Source organism: Miniopterus schreibersii (genome assembly GCF_964146895.1).
Source record: "Miniopterus schreibersii genome assembly, chromosome: 8".
Classification (NCBI taxonomy): Eukaryota; Metazoa; Chordata; class Mammalia; order Chiroptera; family Miniopteridae; genus Miniopterus; species Miniopterus schreibersii.
In genome coordinates, this window is record NC_138109.1 from 56,541,421 (window position 1) to 56,556,633 (window position 15,213).

General features: G+C 37.9%; 1 protein-coding gene across 1 annotated transcript in view; it reads right to left on the reverse strand.

Moving 5' to 3' along the window:
- Positions 1-15,213, reverse strand: part of LOC308561118 (uncharacterized protein) — a 115,107-nt gene that overhangs the window by 83,883 nt on the left and 16,011 nt on the right. Inside the window, exon 5 of the mRNA XM_081145686.1 lies at positions 5,819-6,060. Within this exon, the coding sequence (XP_081001812.1) occupies positions 5,819-6,060 (242 nt within the window). The remainder of the gene's footprint in view (positions 1-5,818; positions 6,061-15,213) is intronic.

Here is a 15,213-nt window from a genome sequence, read left to right on the forward strand (position 1 = left end):
TATCACCCCATCCTAGAGACTGCTCTCCCCAGCACTGGAGCTCCTTAAACAACAGGATTCTACTCAGTGCTCAGAATCTTTGCCCTTCGGTAGCTCTAAAATGCAGCATCCCCAAGCCAAATCCCCACGCCTTCCATACTTATCCATGGGGCACAGGATACCACACAAGTTCAGCATCCTGCTGAAGGTCCATTTCTTAGACCTTGAGCTGTACCTGTCTTTACACTTGAGTTGCTGTCTTAGAAAAGTAGGTGTCTTAGATGTCCTCTTAGTCAGGAGCTATTATGAGTTGGAGGCGTGTTTCTTTTTACGATGAGTAATATGATCTCCCTACATTCTCGCCCACTTGGTACCAAAGCTTCCACTGAAGAACTTCAAAGCTCCCCCCCAACCCCAGTCATTGCTTCCATTACTTTAAAGTTCAGGCTCTTCTCCTCTGACAGATTCCCAGATACAGGCTTACTTATCCCCATGGAGAAGTCAATGCCACTGTCTTTATTTTATAACATGAGAAGGCAAGACTAGAAACAAAAAGTGTATTTACTCCCCCTTCCCAAAAGAAAAACAGCAGTAGGAAAGGAGTGTGAAGCTCCAACTCCCAACCCAGTGCTTTTGCTAGGAACACTGACTGGATGTTCACTCCTGAGAAACCAGTAATAAGCCATTCCAACATGCCATTCTCAAATGGAAAAAGAACTTTCCACTTTCCAGTTATTTCTGGACCAGAGGTACCCACCGTATAAACATTTAATTGTAACAAGTCCCCACTTAATTATTTCTATAATCATTTTTAATTTTTAAGAAAAATATTTTTCACCCTGTTTCTTTCTCCTTTCCCTGTCTCTCCCCACTGTTTCAAGCTTTTTCCCCAATAGTATCAGTTTTGGAGATCATGAGAGATCATGACCACCAGTTGACCTTCGCTCTGGAACAAAGCAATCAGAGGTTTCTTCATCCCCTCCCCTGTCCTTGGAACGTTTATTCTGTCCACTATTTATTGGTCTTGCAGCCACCAAGACAAGCCTCATACGTAAGATCCCTTGCTTATTAAAACTGCCACCTACCCATCTGGAGTGGTCTGCTTCTTTCTCTGATCTCTCCCTGTCCTCCAAATACTGACCAGTTTCAGATTTCCCCCCAGGGAATTCCCAGTTTGCAAACCAACAACGAGGAAGGAGCTCCAACTATGATTCAAAACTTTACACAACAAAATTCTTTATTAAAGAATTTACTCAAATGGGTCCCACCACCCCACCTCAAGCTTTGAAAAGAAATACTTCAAGGATCATGGAGAAACTGTGCAAGAACCTTATTGTGAAGATTAACTACCTGAACTTCATTGACCTTTGCTATCACAGATCGATTTCAGAGAATAATGTGAATAGCATAGTATACAAAGTTTAAATACACAAATTCACATGCCTTTATTTGGGGGAAAAATTAATGTATATAATAAAGGTTAAAATGAGAAAGAACAATATTTTTAAAACTTTACATGCCAGCCCATAATGAAATTATAATATATTTGTAAGTTGTCACAATTATATTGTTCTTATCAAAATAGTTTTATATATGTTCATCTTAAAATTAAACTATTTGATTATGTTTTAGATATTCTTTCAATATGACATTTTCTTTTAGGGTAAGATTTGTCATATAGCATGTAACTCCAACTTTTATCAATATAGTCTAAGAAAAATGCCTTGTAATGTGCTTATGGTGATTTTATTTTTCATGTAGCATCATTTGACTATAACAGAAAAGACATGTATTACTGTATTTCAAATTGTCTTTGTGACTAATTTTACCCGAAGGTAAGTTTTAATTCTCAACAATCTTCAGACACAACTCAAGTTTTCCAGCCTCATCCAGGTCTGCATTCCAAACCTGCCATGTCTTGGAACATTCCCAAACCTATCACAATTTCATGCGTGATTTGTTCTGCTGATAAGTTCTCCCTGGTTAGAACAATCCACAGTGGAGTAATTTAGAAACTAGCTGCTTGGTCTAATTATTTGAAATACATTTTTTCTTAAAAGCGGTAGGAACACTGGAGCTTCTTAAAGGTTTCTATGACTAACATCAATTCAGAAACTGTGTATTTGTGCCCCCACCCCACCCCACACACAACTGGAACACAGCCCAGCCACTCCCGAAACCAGGCTTTCCAAAGACACAATATACATTTTGATTTTGTTTTTCAGAGCATGTTTCCAATTTTCACTTTCAATAGGAATATTTTTAGAGATCATTGAAAGCAAAATGTCTTGAAAATGTCTTCAAAACTTCTCTAAGTTTCTTTCCAAATGTCATGATTTTTGGAAAAGACCACACCAAGTGGTAAAGAGATGGACAAGACTGCAAACACTTCTAAAATCTCTTTGGAGATATTCCATGTACCACATTATATATGAACTGAGAAATGAAACATCTGTGACTAATACAAAATTGAGTCTGCCTTAAATTATAATTAACAGCAATGAGAAAATGTTGCCTGTTCACTTCTTCAGAGAATCAAGTCATCTTTTTATCATTAAAAAGCTTGAGCCAATGATTATTATTTGTATAATTGCCTTGCCCAGTGCTTTTCCAAATTGCAGCTCAGGACTCACAACAGAATAAAAACAGTGAGGACTCTTACTACAATATAATAGGCCTTCAAAAATTAGTTTTCAGAGGACTTTAAGCTTTCCATAATACTTAATCTACAAGACCTCTTTTGGCCCCATATCAAATATTAATACTCTTTTTCTTTGTACCAAACACTAAATTGATAGAACTTAAACTTCTAGCTTTAGAAAACATATAGTACTAATTTTTCTCCTAACAGAACTTCCAAGAAAATGTAACAAAGAAGAGAATGAATTAAATTTCTTGGGGGACCCATGCTGAGGCCTCCAGGCTGCGCTCATGGAAGAAGTGAACTCCTTGTACATCAGTGCTTTATCACAGACATGGGCCTGATTCCCAAGGCCTCCCCAGCCTCTTCCCATTCCCACTGCTCTGATATGGACCCTTTACTTCAAACAGTCTAGGCTACACTTGTCCTGCCAACATTCCTCACAGCTTGGGGCCCATCACTAATCTTTTCTAACTTTCTTGCAATGCGTTCTTCAAAGCTCCTCCAGTCTCACCTTCCATTTTGAAGTTTCTTTGACAATGGGCATTCTTGCTTTACAGTGAACTCTCTGCCCTCTGAATTCCTATTACATCCCTATGGTCTCTCCTCCTTAAGTGTGTGAGTGCCATATCTCCACAACTCAACCAAAAGCTACTCACGGGCATGGTGTTGCCTAGCCTTCATTTATAGGAACAGTATTTCCTTTGCACCTATGAAAACACTATGGAAAACCATAAAATTGCTTTTCAGATTTCAACCCCCTTACATATTCCTCTCTACTTGAGTTTCTCAATTATCCCGTGAGGTAGGCCAGGACAGTCTTTTAATATTTACATTGACTGATACGGAGAGTTAGACTTAGACATATTTAGTGACAAGCCAATGGTGCCCTAGCTGAGACTAGAAACCAGGTTTTGTGTTCTTTTTTTGCTACCACTGGTTTCAATTTTTTCATAGGAAAATACCATTTAAACATCTAAAACTGCTTGGCCCCCAACACGATTGTAGCCTCACTTAATTTATTGTCTACCTGTCCTCTGGTGTTTACCCTCCAACTTTGCAGGCCCCTCTGGAACCCAATCAGGCTTGCCCTGCCTGCCATTCCTCTCCCAGTCCCCACTGCTCTCCCCTTCCCAATCACACTCAGCCTCCCAGCTCTGGTCCTGCTGGTTAGGCACTCTCCCACTGCCATCTTGAGACCTGCTATAATAGAAATCTTAGTTTCACTCAAAGGAACAAGCCCTTCCTCAACATGCTCCTTCGTCTTCACAGTCCATACTATTGAGATGCCTGTCCCCAGAGAAAGGGGGTTCCTGCATAGGCCCTCACAGAGCGGATTCTCTGTATATTAAACATCAGAATATATTCAGCAATATATTATAAACTGGGGTCCACAAAGAGTTTACCATTTGCAAAGAACACAGATATCTATGAAACAACTGTAATTCAAAATGCTATTAAAGTGAACATACAAAATTAACGCTTTGATACATTTTGTCTGCTCTCTGACAACCACATTTACTTCTATGATCTCTTTCTCTTCCCTATCCATGTTACTGCCTCTGCTCTCTTCCAGCTCTCATCTGACCTGGGCCTTGAAGCACATGAAAAATGTTCATAGGCAAGTAATGGGGCAAAAGCATTGTAAGTTGTACATGGGCAAAGACATAGAAGCGTGAATGGAAAGGTGCTCTAATTGAAGGATTAGGGTCTGCAGTCAGGGAGACCTGAGTTCTAATTCTGATTCTAGCACTAACTAGTTGTGTGATTTGAGGCAAGTTGCTTAAGCTCTCTGAACCCAAGCCTCTTTATCTGTACAATGGTCATAATACAATCATTTACATAATGCAGTCATAACACAATTTCAGTAAGTAAGATAGAACAATGGAAGGATTTAACACAGTATCTAGCACATTTTTACTACCTCAAATACATTGAATGGTGGGTAGAGTTCTGACAGAGTGTAGGTAAATAACAACAGAGGGAGACAGGCCCTGTGGTGAGTGCCTTACACACATCATCTCACTTCATTCCCACCACAGTGAAGAATCCGAGGCTTACAGAGGTTAAGTAACATGTTCAAAATAAAAACATTTAAGTTGCAGAACTCGTCAGCCTCCTGAACCCGAACCCTTAGTAATGTTTCCCTACTACTCTCCAAAGATGTCACTGCCCATGAAAACTTTTTAAGCCAGACCACGAAGTGTCTACTTCATCCCGTAGGCGTTAGAACCCATGGCATGTGTGTTGGTGGGCAGCGAGGGCCGGGTAAGCTTCAGAAGGGCGTCCGGCATTCACATGCATGTTGGGTGAGAGGACCAGTCGGGAAGCTGTTAAACTGGCCTAAGCAAGGAGCGGGGAAGTCCTGACGAGAGCAGCAGAAGTCAGGTATGGAAAGAAAAACAGGGGCCACGACCGGGAAGGTCCTGAGCAACGTGCAGTGGGGAACACAAAGATGGTGCAACGGGGAATAACAAAGACACAGAAAAAACGGGGGGCTGTTTATTGTTGAATAACCAGAAGAGCATTCCACCTCCTCCTTTCAGAAGCTCCTTTAAAACCTGCTTCCTGCAAGGGGGTCTCTGCAGACTGCCGAGATAGACACTTTTGAAATAAGGGGAATGGGAAGAAGATATCTCCCTAGCAAATGAATTCTTCAACGTTTTTCCAACTGGTGCCAGCACCAGAAAGTAAGGGATCTTGTAAGTTTTTACTAGAGCTCCTTAGTGACATCCACCACTCAGGAGAGGTAAAAAGAAAAGTGTATTAGGAGTCCAATGGTCTGCCTGCCATCCTTGCACTTCAAGCATGAAATAATAAGTGTGACAGTGCTTTGAATACTAGAAGGTATTATTGTAACATGATAACCAATGATGTCCCTGAGGCACATGAAACAAACAAAATATAGTCCTGTTCCAGTCTCCATGGTAGGGGCCAACTGACTGGCTGATTATTAGCCAAATCAGGTTTACCTGGTTTCAACTCTTTTTCCATTAGTGCTCTCCTAACATATTTATTCTTTCTAATATATCAGATTTAAAATATCAACTCTGGTGCCGAGTATTAAGACATTCACATTAAAATCACCGGCTTAAAGTTTAACTGTATTGATCTGATTTTTAGAGGCAGCACTCACAAAAAATATTAGCTATGCTGTGCTGCAATGCAGCACGGACTCAAATTGAACATAAAACTCACCCTGCAACAGTGCAATCTGTTAACTCACAGAAGCAAAGCCAAGCATGATCCAGGCTGATTCTCGCCTCCTCCCCTGCTGATTCTGTCTCTCTGTCATCATCTCTGTAGAGCCTATTAAGGGGCCCCTCAAGCAATGGGGGGTCTCCGCAGACTGAGAAACTGAGGACTCGATCTGGACAGGAAAGCATCTCTGACTTCTGGTGGACGTCAGAGGCAGGTAGGAGGGTAGGAAGTATGCAAGCCTAGGAAACAAATGAACAAAGTTTGGTCAGTGGCATTAGCTTAGCTCAATCGCTACAAGCAAATCACTTATTTGTATTTCAAATTTGAATGACCAAAAGATGACCCATTCACACCTGTGAATAGATCAAAACTAAGTTTAGGAGCCACACAGAGCAAGGTTCAAACCCAGGATTCGCCACTTGCTGACTGTAGAAGGCTGGACTAATCACAATCTTCCCTCAGCAGCACCGTAGCGAGGATTAAATGAGATAATGTGGTAAAAGTACTTTTTGCAGAAGATATTCAGTAAATGTTCTTTTCCTTCCTTTCTATTTTAAAGGGCTGTTATGGGAATCCAATTATAATAGAAATGAATATACTTGAAAAAAAAGTGAAGATCTATGCAAGTGCAAAGCATTATTATTATGATTATGATCCTTCAATTCAATTTTCTCCTCTTATTCAGACACTGGTGTTCTTATTTTTTTTTTTTTAATAGTTTGTGGATAAAAGACAAGCTGAGAGGAATAGAGTTAAAAAACGAATGCAGACAGTGGAAAGCTAATGTTTTTTATTCGTTTCCAGCTTTGTAGAACTTGGTAAATCAGCAAATAAAACCAATCAGTTCCAATTAACTTTCCTGGAAGTGAGGAGCCAATAATAAAAGAGCAAGTTATATATGTGTTTTTCAAACTTTCTCAGTGCTGAAAAAGCCACTGAAGCCTGAGGAGTAAAAAATAATAATAATGATGTGCAGTGACATTAGTAACAAAATGCTAACTGCTGCCTGAAACAAGACTTCTAAGACGCTCCATGACTGGGAAAGAGCAAGATCTCTGGGTTTCCGTGGGGACTGCTCTCACCCATTTGCTACTGCAGGGTTCCTCCAAGGAGCACTGCTGTGTGCTTTAAAGAAAAGGTAGGTTTCCAAAGACTGCAGCCTAAATTTGGCAATAATGACACCTCCAAAAATAGCAACAAAAAGCAGAGACTTCAATCTCCTCATGATGTGAAGCTACCAGTCAGTTAGCATGGCTGGTGTGCCAGCAGCTACGAGAAATGGCCTCAGTAAATCCACTGGTGGGCTGTTCTTCTAAAGACACACATATAATGGGAACACCCATAACCGGACACGAGCTGGGAGCAGAGAGGCATCAACTAGAAGTCAGTACATTCAGTTTAGCTTCAGAAGAGACATTTCAAGTTTCAAGACACAATTAGTCCATTTCTTCTTGTTGTTTTTTTAAAAAGCATACTGTTTTTTTCTCCATATGCCTTTAAAAATAGAATTGTTCAGCTTTAACCTCATAGAAGTTTAGCTAAACAAGGAGATCCCTCATGGTACTGCTCACTCCCGGGGAATTTCATTCTTCATTTAAAACATGGAAGAGGAAGGAACTGACATAAATCTAGTTTTAAAAAATGTTAAAATATAGAAAACATTGTAAAATGGCCATTTTAAGCTGAAAATTCAAATATTTCCTCCTCTCTTCATTCACAAATACTGTGGTGCCTATGTATTAAAATCCAAACATATAGAATAGGTTGTCTTTTTCAATACCTTCCCTTCTCAAGTACGAAATACCTGGAATACATTATTGGACCTGACAATTCCTTGTCTAAATGTTGTAGCTCTGTTGGATTTGGAATTGTTCAAGTTACAACCAATAAATAAGAGAATACTAGCTAAGAGGGAAACAAAAGAGCATTGGTAAGCTCAGTTCCAGCACGGTCCATTACAATTCTCTTCACTGTGGAGATTTTTCATCTTTTGAAATTTGAGAAAGGGATAAGATACAGGCTAATTTTTTTTCAAGTTCTCACTATGTAGAAAAACCACCCAAATCATTTTGGTGTGCAGAGATTTTATTTCTAATCTTTCTGTGCAAAATGCTTTGTTAAATCCTGATGACAAGTTTTATGCATAATGTATAAAATAAACTTTGCCAAAATCTAAGGCACTTCTTAAAAATCATGAAAACCCCTTTAGAAGCCAAATGACACATGGCCGGGCATGGAGCAGCGTACACTGGGAACACCACACTGCAGGGTTGACCGAAAACATTGTGCTCCGAACCATTAACTTCCAAATGTCTAATATGTGTACTCACCGTGGTTTACTTGCATTCAAAATTACATGCTATTTCTTATGAGAGTCTTCATATATTGATGCCTAGTTCACGTACTACATAAATTCAGCTCTGTCTTTAACACTTTCGGGAATCTTCACACTTTAAAAAGATCAGATTCTTATTTCACATAACAGAGACAAATCTTATTACTGACCCCCAAATTTTTTTTAAATGTGTGTGAATTAGTATTTCTACTCACATATCTATCATTTGACAAATCAGATAGGTAACTCCAGTTCAAATCTTCTGGCTGTTTTTGCTTATTTAAAACCATAAAAATAGAGACCAGGAAGGAAAAAGACTTAGCATTCAAAAGTGCATGCTATAAATCCTGTCATGCACGAGCTAAATAAAAAATAAATAAATAAAAAATCAGAATAATAACCATGTATCACTAGCCAGTGTCACTAAGATGATTTGTTTTATTCCTCTAATCTTTACCATATCTAAACTGACTATAATAAATGAATAATTGCTCTGAATACAGAGCAGTTAATTGAAAAACTGCACCAAGTATAAAAACCAAGAAATCATAACACAAAATACAAGGTTTCATCAGTGTTTAGGAACTTGTCTTTGTCAATATTTTTAAGGTTCAGTGTAAATGATACTGTTAACTATCATATATCATAGACCATCATGAATTATGTTAGATGTCCCATGAATATTAATGGTCTTCAGTTACAGGACATTTCATCAACACACATCCAGGTGTGAAATGCTGATGGAGTTTGTCTTCCTGAAAGAAAATGGCCTGATGATCTAAACGAGTTTTCTCTTGAAAGTCAAGTTTCTAAGGGCGGGCCCTATTCAAAGGACAGGGGCCAATTTGACAAAGGGTGGCATTCCCCTTGGATGTAGAAGGTGGGGCATCTAGCTCCTGGGCAAACTGTGTTTTCAAAGTTCCCTTCTGGACATTCCCTTACCATTGTGTGTACAAAACGATTCAAATCCTAAGAGGGGGTTGGATATTAGAATGCAGAAACAAACATTGCATTGTCGATTTTAAACATTGTTGTCCTGGGAGAGCACATATTTGTTTAGGCATCCCACAGTAGACAAAATAATTTTAAGAATTAGTTGAATGAAAACAAGGGCACAAAGACAAGTTCTTAATCATTTGGGCCAGTGAAAAATGTCCTTTCTGGAAAATCTTTGAAAACCTATAGCACCTGAATTTACATGAAAGTGGTATTATATGAATATTTCTTTATTGAAAATAAAGCACTTTCGGGCTCAGTTCAATAATAACAGCTTACAGGAGAGTAATTGAAGTTATCCAATTCTCTTCCTATTGAAAATGACCTACAGTATATACACAGAGACACACACAAAAAAACCTGTCATGCAATTTCATTGAGACTGAAGTAAAAAGGAATTGGGGTTAGGCACTGTGTGAGCATTTAACGCACACCAAATGATGATACGGTAGGGGAAAATTATCCCTTTTTCTTCACGTTTCTTTTCCAAATTTTCATCTTGTTCCACCCCCTGCTGAGCTCCTATTGACTTCAAAGAGAGGTCCATGGGGGTCCAGAGCAAGATGAGAATTTGGCCCCGCATGCATAATTTTTGTGATCTCTTATTCATAACGTACACAATAAGCACTGGATTTGAAAAGGCTCTCACGGAGGCTGATAATGGCTCCCCAACGGTCTTGTATCTTCTTGGTATACTAAACGCTATCGCCAATTGTGCCGGTGGAAACTGAAAACTGAGGGAAAGGCCATGCCAAGTCTTTGTTATGATCTTCATCTATTATTATTACTCTAGCTAATAATAGCAATATTTATGTAGTGTTAGAACCGCAATCTCATCACTGTCACTTACAAGACCACAGGCATATCCGAATCTTTGTAATAAAGAATATGTGCAGAAAATTCTGAAATCTCGCAGGAAATTTCACCGTCTCAAGGTGCAAGAAAACATCACTGGGCCAGCACACAATAGCAGTAACACAAAATTACTGGGGATAATGATGAAGAAATAATAGATGGGAGAAAGTCACTTTTTAGAATACTGGCAGGGAAGGCAAGTTACTCGGTTCGGGGACTGCAAGTGACAGAGGCACTATCAGAAGGAAAAGTTGAGGAGACAGAATGCCGGCGTGGGGCTGGCGGGCGAACCAGCAAGCTATTCTAGCATGTGAAAGCATAGATGTGAGAAGTGGGAGGAAATGTGGAGGTAATAATGTCAACTAACAAGCTAAGGGAATCCGATCATCTTGGGAAGCAAAAGAAATACAATACCATGTCATTCGTTTCTTATTCACAAATAAAAGCATTTGGTCACATATAGGCAAATGAGGACCAGGTAAAGAAAAATCAATATCCCTGAGACACATTTGGCCTATCATTATTTCGTCCTATAAAGTTTTAACCTACGTATGTGGTTAATTTAATATTGCCTCTAATTTTTCATTTACCTTCTCAAACATTGATGCCTTAGTATTATACTATAGTATCAAAAACAGATAAGATCATGTAATTGCTGAGCAATTCACTCACCTAATTTTATTTGTCATTTCACTGTTTCTTGATACCTAGGAACCTAAAAATCAGTTGGTATCGCATCCACTGGAAGCCCGTTTGTAACTTAGATGGCAGCAAGCCTGTATCCCTTATTTATAGACAAGTTCTGCAATTTACAGAAGGCAGTGGACAAAAATTAAAATAACATCATAGATCTATGAAGCACTTTATGGTTTGTTTACAAAGCGGTTTCGCGTATTTTATTTCATTTGTGCCTCTCGACAATACTGTAGGTCAGCTGGAGAAAAGAAAGTGGAACTTCTGATTGTCTGGGCAGACCTCTTTGCCCTAGCGCAGCAATTTTCAAACTTTTTCATCTCTTGGCACATAAACTAATTACTAAAATTGTGAGGCACACCAAAAATGTATTTTCTTTTTTGCCTACCCGACCAAAAAAAAATAGGTATAAATTTGATTCATTCAACCAAATGGCTATTGTTGTGTTCGCTGTTGTCATTTTTTATTTGACAATCTAAGGGAAGAGAGATCAGAGCCCCTGACTAAATAGTCAGGTATTGCATGTTTTAAAAATTCTTGCAGCACACTGGTTGAAAATCGCTGCCCTAGCAGATAGGGCACATAATTAAGAATCAGACATATTGCTTCTTTAGCCACTGACTTTACTCTCCTGGATATGTTACATTATTTCTAGCATGTGACCTTTTTCCAGATTTTAGCATTGCTATTATCACACGTGTTTGCAAAAGGGAAAAAAAAATGACAGCAACTCAGAGACACTATATAAGAGTTGGGGTAGCAGTGTATATGCCCTGCTGTCACTTCTTCAAGATGAATGTAATGTCGACACCATGTCACCTGCTGTTCTGGCTCTATGGCTCAATAATGCATGTTTCTGAGGACGGAGCTGGGAAAACAAGGCTTGTTTGACACCCTCCTGTTTTTCCTTCCTTGATTCACTATTTAAAATGAAATCCATGGGCTTGTCCCCGGCACCTGGCTAAGGTCTTAGTGCAAGTAGGTAATCAGTAAATACTTCTAAAAGTAATGAATCAGTCAATGCATGCATTGTGTGCAGAAGCACCCTTTTAAAATAATTGAGTCATTTGCCTTTAAGAAGCTACTCTCAACTTGAAACCAATTTAAAATTTGGGGCTTCATTATTTGCTTATCTGATTGGACCACTACTATAAGCATTTAAAGGTGATCCCAACAAGGAGAATTTGACATAAGCATAGAATTAGAACCCAGGCTTCTTTCTAGTCCACCAGGAGAAAAATCTGTTAGAGGCCTTTCCTACTTGTCTGTCTGTGGTTGAGGAATCCACAATAAAACACAGCACACAGGCAAAAATCACATGTAAATGGTTGAAGAACATGGCATGCAACTGTCTCACTGTCTTACACCCTTAAGTAGTAGAAGATTATCCTTTTAACGAGGATAATTTTATTTTTCACTAGATATCTATCAAAGGAAAGATTACCACGTAGCAGCTGGAACGCTGGAACCTACATAATGTATTGCACATTTTAATCATGTTGGATAAAACACTCTTTCTATGGATATCAATTATACTAATGACTCTTATATAATACTCTCGTGTGCCTACGGGATACGCATTGTCACCCCTCTTTTGTCATAAAAATAGTTAGTAGCTCTGGATCCACATTGAAGCGGTTGCTTTCATTTTTATGTAATGAATGGGTATCACTGTAAAGAAAGACATTTTATCCCATATTAGTTTTACAGAGTGAAGAGATTTCACATATGACAGTGCTAAATATACTCTTAAGCTGCTAATAAAGCCAAAGCCTTCGGGGGGAAATTCTAATGATGAGCAATGCAAGAAGTTTGTATTTCTGAAACTAAAGCAAAAATGTTCCACTTAGGTATGATTTCTAAATATCTTAAAAAGGGATTTCTAATAATTTCATTTAGAATAAATCTCCCTAGTCAATTTGGAATCATTTTATTTGCAATAAATCGCCTCAGTCAGCCTAAAAGATAAGCCCACATTACTTTTTTTCTTTTCCCAGAGTGCAGTGTTATAGAGGAAGCGCCTTCGAATGTGTCCTTAACATTAATAATGACAACAGAAGGTATGATTCATAGCCAGACTACTATGTGCTTCCTTTTTGTCAACAGAACAAGAATTTCTGCTGGGATGGTTGAAGATTATTCACCTAAAAATAAATAAATGAGCACGTGACCAAGTTCCTTAAGTGGTGTTCTAGAAACGCCTCGGCGGAGGGCCCATCCGTGTTCCCATTCTTCAGAGCACCTGCTAGCAGTGCTACAGCTAGGGCTTTATGAGAATTTCCATTATAAACTTCTAGTTTTCAGGTTTAATAAATCAGTCGTAAAAATGTGCTCAAAGCTGAAACTTGGCAAAGCAATTTAAAGAAAAGAAAAAGCTTCTGCCGGGTCATTTTTAAGTTACACAAGTATAAAAAGATACAGCTAGGAAGGAGTCTTAAAGGCATTCTCTTTACCAATAGATTTGAAGGCATACGATTTTAATTATATAGAAAATTGGCAAAGTGATTGGTCCACAGTGTAGTCAGATTATTTAGGATGGTTTGAAGGAAAAGGTAAAATAATGAAGTTATTTAAATTCTACCTCGAAGCTTTTATATGTGCATTTTGAATGTCATTCTCTTCAGTTCAGCAGAGGGGTTTTTTTGTTTTTGTTTTTTTGGGGTTTTTTTAAAGCACTGGATCATCGCTTGTTTCTCATTTTTTCAACTAAATAGGGTATCCATGTGAAAAGATCTTGGAAAAATTTCTCTAATTTAAGAACTGACATAAGGTATGTATACACTTGATTATTTATGTAGCAAAGTGGTATTACACATATGAATAAAAGTTTCTGATTTCTCCAATTTATCTTTACAAAAAATGCTTATAAATTTTGTGAATTTATTTACTTAAATATGTCAATAGGTCCATTTAAACACTAAGTCTCTGAGTACATATTGAGTGTTTCTTTGGCTCTATTAATACAATCAAATAGAATATTTGTTACTTGGTTATATCCCCTGTCCGGGTATGATGGCCATTGGGGGCACTGGTGACTTTGCCTGAACAATCCAAACCTTAATGCATAAACATAAAGACTAAGAAGAATTTTATAAGGCGAGAGTCTTTGTAACTTAAATTTATTCCCTTTCCCTTCCAAAAATGGAGACATTAATTCTTTGGTATTTACATATTTAACTTTTTGCTATTCAAGACATTCTGAAGGTTCATGTCATTATTTTTTAATTTTTGCTCATGTTTATTGTGAGACTGGCGTGTGGGAAGACTGCTTTAGCTAACAAGTGAGCCTAGCCTGCTGCTCAGAATCTTCCTAACTTAGCTTTGTTCTCTAATCACTTTTATGTATCCAGTAATAAAACCTTTGTTTCTTTGTGAAACACATCCCTTAAAATAAAGGTAACTGGTATAGAAAGTGACATAGACTAAAAAGTAATAATTATTATTTATAAAATAAAGCAGTATGACATAGTGTCTTTGGAATTATACTGCCTGGATTCAAATCCCAGATTCATTCATTTTCTAATTGTGTGACTCTGGGCACATTACTTAATTACTCTGAAACTCAATTTCCTCATTTGAAAAAAGGGGAATTAAAATAGTAATACTGCTTCCTCTTAAAGTTTCTGTGAGAATTAAGTGCCTGACACAAGATAAGTGCTCACTGACTTATTAATATTATTTATATCATTACCATCACCATCATCATTATCATTGTCATCATCATCATCAAGGAGAAATTATAGAGGTGGTCCCAAATAAATTTCACCAACAATATCCCAAGATTTTATAGCATCCACCCTTCATATCAAATAGTTTTTATTCTGTCTCCTTTTTTAGTTCCTTTCGGCTTCTTTATGGTCACTTTCTCTCAACCTTTTAATTCCTAACTTTCAAGCACAACAACTTGTCCTTCTCAAATGAAGCCAAGGGTTTCCTATCTACCTACTAGTCCCCAGCAGGAATAGTCTAATACTAGCTAAAGATTTATAAGTCATATTCATCAAATTGAGATGATGTACAGCACAAAGTTGGAAGAACCAAGATCATAAAGGACTTGACAGACAAAAATAATACGTTGAAACTAATTAAGTGTTCAAATCACATTTTGAATATTGTGTTAGTTCTAGGCAAAAACAAATTAAATTGCATCCAAAAAGCAATTAGGACGATGAGAGGATATAAAAACCCCAATGTCTGAGGAAAGATGAAAATATTTGTGATCATCCTTCCTAGATGAAGACTGGGGATTCCAACGTACTTTCTCCATATATTTGAAAGCCTGTGATTTGGAAGTGATTATTCTTATTCTGCATATTTCCAGAAAGTTTGACCAAGGCTAGTCGATGTAAATTGAAGGTAGATTTCAAGTCATTAAGAGAAAATTTTTTTCAAAAGATTATTTCTTAAAAAAAAAGATGATTACCCTCATGAAGTGCTAAGTTCCCAGTTTTCTAGCCTTGATTTTTGTATATCTTTATTGGGCAAAGCCAGGGATGTATACATCTTATATGCT